Raw genomic sequence first — 6,637 nt, forward strand, 5'->3', positions numbered from 1 at the left:
AAGTACAGCGGAGGCATTAGAAGAGTGAGAGGGGACGTTCTACCTCACTCTTCAGGCTGCACACCGGATCGCGTCAAGCGTCTGGCAACCGGTAAGAAGAGGGGGCACTTTTTGTACATTCTTCTTCTCTCTTTTTTATGCTTTAACAAGTAAAATAACAAGAAATTTGTTTCTAACGTGAGTTTTTGAGTTTAGTGCTGAAACGAAATAATTTGAGCAACCCATTAACTAAAGCATTGTTTTCTTCTTCACAGCAGGACAATGTCCAGTAAAGCGACTTTGGCTTTACTTATCTATGGAATCTTAATGCATTACAGTGTTTACTGTTCCCCTGTGGGGCTCAGCGTTCCCAGTTTTCGGTCAGTACTCCTCTTATGATGGACAAAGGGGTATTAGGAGTCAGGGATGGGTTTGGGATGTTGAAGAGCCATAACTTAAACGGATAACAGATACAAAGTGGCAGTGTATCCATAGTGGAGACAGATGAATTCATTAGAGATACTTTACCAATTTGTCAACGCAACTCACTCAATGTTGGTATATAAAAAGTATTTGTAAGGGAGAAAAGTACTATTATAGAATCATGAAAATAATAATTATTTTGTACACAAATAATGTAGGATTTAAATGTGTGCAGAGATTTGACAGTGATCTTTGTGATTATGCTGTGCTCAGATTTGACAGTGAGCTTTATGATGAGGATGGGAACGCTCTGTCTCCGCTGGAGTTTGAGCGAGAGGATGTGGAGGTGAGGAGCGCTCCTGTAGACGACGTGTTCTCTCTGTTTTTTCCGGCTGAAGAAAGGTAAGACATTCACTCTGTTTATTCAACGTACATGTCAAACATCTTCATTAGTAAATTCTGTCCATGTATGCTGTATGTTTTATGTTAAATATTTATGTATTTAGTTATCTTTCAAGAATATGTGATCTTAATTTGTTATTTTAATTTGAGTCTTTAAGATGGGTCCTGCGACTGCTTTCCCAAAGGAGGGCTCAGGCAGTGTCCTCTTTGCTTTTGGGAATTGATCTTCAGAATAAAATTTTAGTAATCTGAGAACAAATTATTATTACATTTTATTTTTGTGACATAAATTCTGTCACAAAGCTAAAAGAATAAACAGATATGTATACAAATAAATCAAGTTCTATGGTAGTTTCTGTTGCCGCTAGCGCTGGGTGTGCAGTGATGTGGTCTTACCGTGTGGCTGTCTGTCATGCAGAACGGAAAGGCATGCAGACGGCATGTTTAATAAAGCCTACAGGAAAGCGCTGGGGCAGTTATCAGCAAGGAAATATCTCCATTCTCTGATGGCAAAACGTGTAGGGTAAGAGCTCCTCTAACTGCACGTCATCTTTGTCCTGTGTGCCTCTTTATTTTGAAATTGTTTTTTAAATAATTTCCATACTATGTCCATGATGTTGAACTGTGCATGTCTGTGGTCCCATTATCACCCAGTTCTAAGCTGTGTTTTCCAGGCGCAGGGACACGTCAACTGCATGCTTACTTTCTCTAAATGCTTATTTCAAAGAACAAATTATTTTAGAATAATCTAAACATTTAGACAAGGGGCAAAGTGGCCTATTTTTGACCTAGGGAAACTTAAACCCACATGTACGAAATGAAAGATTGGCAAAGTATGCCAAATTGTTTCTTTTTAGTCTTAGTAACCTGTGATCATGTGTGAAATGTTCTGCTGCCTGCCCTCAATACGTCTCTCTCTGTCTCTCACAGCGGGGGGAAAACATTTGAAGACAGTGAGGAGCCTCTGTCCAAGCGGCATTCAGACGGCATCTTTACAGACAGCTACAGCCGCTACCGAAAGCAAATGGCTGTCAAGAAATATCTGGCTGCTGTCCTCGGGAAAAGGTACAGACAGAGAATTAGGAACAAAGGACGCAGACTGGCTTATTTGTAGCACCCCCAAAAAACTACAGTGTGCCACCCTACATCCAGTCATTCTCAAATCAATCGCTGGATTGCTTTTGTGTTTTCCAACTTGTATTTATGTATGAAGTAAGCCATTAAAAAGAATATTTTGATAATACTATGTTTTTTAGTTTTGTATGTAAGCACTTGAGGACGCACATATCTACTTTGTAGACTAGTGTTTGTTTCACAATAGGCTTTATTTATGTAGTCATTCAAATAGATTCAAATCATGAGCAAAATAAATAGTCTAAAAGACAATCAATGTTTTGAATGCTGCTTTCTGTAATGTAACATTAAGAGTTTAGTTGTCTCTATTCACAACAGCCTTGAAGACATAGGTTTTCACCCTATCCTACAAGACATAGACTTTGACGCCCTCCCGGACGGGGATGAGTTTGAGGCTATTTTGGGAGACTTGCTGAAACAGTTTTCTCCCATGTTCCCGGTGAGTCTTGTTAGGCACCTCTCTACTTTTCCTTGAACTCCGTCAAAGGGGAGTCTGCTCCTCTCTTTTCCTCTTCGCCTTCAAGACTCCGCCTTGTGATCCTCCTCTAAACACCGCACCAGTCCTCTGCCACCTCAGACGTGCTCTTGTTCCTCAGCGTTCCACCTGTTTCACAGTGTGCTGGCTAAATGTGGTGAATATGTTTCCCACATCAGTATTCTGTTGATGGATCAAACTTATCTGGGCTGAACATCTAATCCTAATTTGGCCATATCATGATAAATACTTTTAGGGGAAGTAATACATTTGAGAACCGAGCACTTCTGAGGTGTTTACCATCTATTTTTCTGCTTTGATTTGTGTAAAGTGCCAATCGTTGTAATCCTATCAACTGATGGTGTTTGGGGAAAACCTCCTCCTCTGAACATGTGCATGTAATAAGTATCGCACATTGAACATATGAAACAAAGTAAATGTGATACTTATTACATGGTGACGTTTCCATCTGCTGTTTTTTTTTTTGAGACACTCAGTAGTTTGAACATGTGTTTGAGCCTTCTGGGCCTCTTGTGCTTCCTTTTCTGTCATGTGAACGGTTCTAAATCATCAGTTGACTGCATGATTCAAGTATTTGCACTAGCCACCGCACCAAGTACAACAACAAGGTGAATCTGACCAACAACATGTCCTGTCCTCTTTTGTTTGCTGATCTGTTACTCTGCCGTTCAAAATGGATGTGAGCTTTTGAAAACTGAATGTACCTGTCATGTTTGTGTTTTATCGTTTCGAGAAGAAAGCTGTCATTGGAAAACAGTGGTCAGCTTTTATATATGACATGTGATCAGAAACTATACTGCGATTCAGATGATGCAAGTAACTACAAATTAAAAACAAATATGTACACATTTGGAAGTCAAAAATGTACTTTTTTCAAGGTATCATATGGAACCTCTAGATATTTGTACTTGAAAGTCTGCTTTGCTTTATTAGTTATTCCCTGGTCTTATTCCCTTGTTCTTATTTTGAGTTCTTGTGTTTGTATCAATCTTTGTTTTCATTTTGCGTTCTCCTCTAGGCTTTGTGACGCAGGAAGCAGTTTGCGGCTGTGGTGCCTTGCATCGACTCTTAATCACCTGAATCACAGACGGCTCTTTAGTGGCCCTACAATGCTGCACATCATCAGCTCACATTTCACTTTTTGGTTGTTGTTCTGTTTGCTTTCTGTGTTGCACAAATATCTGGTAAAATCTCCAGTGCCACCAAGCTTTGACCTCGAGAGTCTGCCCTGCATGCTTTCATTTGCATCTTGTACCCTACATCTATGTGGACAAAACAGAGACATCCGAGGATCAGATCCCAGAGACCGTCTCTGTATTAAAATGCCAATAGCCTTACAAATCTGACTTAATCTATAACAATAGTATATATGGATTCTGTGAGAATATTAGATAAACACTAATCTGTAAGGGTTCACTAAATAAATGTTTGCAAAATGTGTCGTAAGATTTGTATAAATAAATTTTTTAAACAACTTATTGATTTGTCTACTCATTGAAGCCAATATGATTTTATGAGATAATCACATACATGATGAGGTGAAAATAACATGGAAATGAGAGATTTGCTTTACCTTGGTGAACGTTGACCAGACTCAACAGTAATAGATTCTAATCAAAAATAAAATAAAAGGAACTTTATTGGCATTAAAAATCATCCAAAGTGTATTTCAAATGTCTTGTAAGTGCTGATCAATTATGTGAATAAGAAACAATAAAGTGTATAAAATCACTAGCAGACTCAGACAAAAGAAGTGCCTGTGTCTGTGACTCAGTGCTTTGGACGGGGTACAGGGACACCATTTGGCTTGGTGTCTACCTCCCTATGGGACAGCATGAGCACAGGGCCGTGGGAGGGATCACCCATCCTCGCTGCACTTTACACCTCCCCGGGACTCAAGGCTTGAGGACTGGACGAACAGTTGGCCCCTTTCAACACTGCTGCACTAGTCTCCTGCCAAAGACAATGTGGCTGTTCTAATGACAGGAGGTGGGCAGTTCACATTCAGTTTGAGTTTTTATTCAGACATTTTTTCCCGAAGGCTAAAGCAATACAAAAAACAATAATGAAAAGGGAATAGGCAGAAGCCTGAGCTTATAACGCCCACCCCTTGTGAGAGCAGGACTTATAAGTGCAGATAAATATGTATATAGCTAATGAATACACTTAATGTTGGTTTGAATCTTCTCACAGAGCTGACATACAATATTACCTCCCACGTTTGGTTGACTATGGGCTGAAAGTTCAAATTTAGAAAAAAAAAATATGGCTTAGGACAGTAGTTTGCCACTGAAAAATAAACACAAATTGTAATGAATAGAGAAAATAGGCTATATATATGACATTTATAAACAATATTAACATTACTTCATTGATTTCCTATGGGGTTCTTCCAGTGCATAAATTCATGACGCTGGACCAGACGTAGCATGTGAACTGCAGGATAGTAAAAACTAAAATATATATTATATTATATATTATAAGACAACTACCAACCCCACCTCTTTCCACTTTGCAAAAAACTCCTCGAACCAGAGTTACAGTGTCATAACTTACAGCTGTGACGGCGGCGCACACAAAGCCAGCATTGTCATTCCCTGCTTCCTCTGTGTGCGTAATGGGCCCCTCTCAAAGAACATGGCAGGGCTTTGATTTCGTGGCTGTGGCCTTGGCTCTTGGAGGAGCCACACAGAACATGATCAATGGGAGTGATCTGATTGCTCCGTCCCGTGCTGGACCCTTTCTTAACCCCGCTAACCCAATCAGCCACGGTTACCAGGCAACTGCTCCCAGCAGGATGTGTCACGAGTGGGTGGGGTGGTTGTGGTCTCGCAGGGCACCCATAGGATCACAAAGGATGTATTTCATTCAGATGGCTTTGGTCCTAGTTATTGTCTAGCGCAACTGGTGAGATCTTAAGAGAAGGAAATAGTAGTTTAATTGGCAAGTACATTTAAAAATACATTTCAGCCACTTATTTTCAGTGATACAGCAACATTTGAAATATATACAAATCAGCTAATTTTTAATCCAGGGCTGTAAATTTACTTCAATAATAAATGGTTTTATGAAGGGCTAAGTCTACATTACAGATGATCAGTGGAGAACTGATAAAACAAGTCATGATGGGCCAGACATAATCTCATTTTCAAGAGGGACCTGTGTAAAGTATCAAAGTGGTTTTAGTCCTTTACTTCCAGTCTATTTGTAAATGTAATTAAGTATTTCCCTGTTTGTTTCCATTGAACAAGTCTACAAACATAGTGAAACCAGCGGATAAAAGGCGGTTTACATATCCCGACTCACACTGCAGCTCCTTTGGGGTCCATGTGACTGGCAGCTTTCTGGAGGGGGAAACCACGGGAAGTCTTTTCATCACAGCGCCCCCTGGGTCCATCTCGACTCGCTCTTCAGACATCACCAAACCTAGAGGATGTAAAATCTACCAGAGTCAAGAGTGCCTCTGCTTTAATGCCAGACATGTATCCGAACCGGGGTTTGTGATTGAAGCGGACATATTGTGGTCTAGATTCACTTCACTTTACAGAGGACCTCACAAACTCATGTGGCAGATATCAAGACAGAAGGTGTGCACAGCAGGACATCATTACTAATAATAGGCTTTTGCAAAGTTTATTTTGACATCTCTTGTAACAAACTGCAAAAGAGTGAGCTAATGCGGCAGATAACAACGTCAACATCCAATCATTTACATTTATTTATTTATTCATTAGTCAGACATAGAGGCGGATAATTGACAGAAATGAATCTCTTGATATTTGGGGGATCACTTTGATAACAGTAATCAGATTATGTTCTTGCAATCCATCAAAAGATTCTTTCTAACTGTCCCTCGTGAGGTTCAGGTATTGAACGGAAATTAATAAGTGTGAATCAATCCACAGAAGTGCCAAAATATAACTTAATATCCTTGTTTGAAAAATTATACAGCAGCTTTCTATTCTTTTTAATCAGCTCTTCTAGCAACTTTTGGAATACAGTATTAACAACAACTTTGATATTATTGATACTTCAATATCTCGAGTCAAACAGAATAAAAGCTTGTTATATATATATTTTCAGACATTTCAGTCAAAGTCTGGGTAGAGAACATTAGTCAACGTCTTATCGCCATTGTAGTGTTTTTTTCTCATTTACACCACAATAAGAAGTGCGTCAGTGCTTAAATAATGTGGGTTCATC

General features: G+C 39.4%; 1 protein-coding gene across 8 annotated transcripts in view; it reads left to right on the top strand.

The window, feature by feature from the left end:
* Positions 1-3,948, top strand: part of adcyap1a (adenylate cyclase activating polypeptide 1a) — a 4,275-nt gene extending 327 nt beyond the window's left edge. The window contains exons 1-7 of one of the 8 annotated variants that reach the window (XM_072450999.1): positions 1-91; positions 255-359; positions 676-804; positions 1,223-1,327; positions 1,735-1,869; positions 2,257-2,377; positions 3,453-3,740. The exon at positions 1-91 is cut by the window's left edge and continues 322 nt beyond it. In XM_072450999.1, the coding sequence (XP_072307100.1) occupies positions 262-359; positions 676-804; positions 1,223-1,327; positions 1,735-1,869; positions 2,257-2,377; positions 3,453-3,461 (597 nt within the window). In that variant the 5' untranslated portion in view covers positions 1-91; positions 255-261 and the 3' untranslated portion in view covers positions 3,462-3,740. Of the gene's footprint in view, positions 92-254; positions 360-675; positions 805-1,222; positions 1,328-1,734; positions 2,048-2,256 lie in introns of those variants that run through there. The other 7 variants (XM_072450995.1, XM_072450996.1, XM_072450998.1 and 4 more) reach the window with 7 other exon arrangements.
* Positions 3,949-6,637: the final 2,689 nt, after the last annotated feature.

Source organism: Eucyclogobius newberryi, unplaced genomic scaffold, assembly GCF_026437365.1.
Source record: "Eucyclogobius newberryi isolate DKJ021-1_F unplaced genomic scaffold, fEucNew1.0.hap1 SCAF_18, whole genome shotgun sequence".
Classification (NCBI taxonomy): Eukaryota; Metazoa; Chordata; class Actinopteri; order Gobiiformes; family Gobiidae; genus Eucyclogobius; species Eucyclogobius newberryi.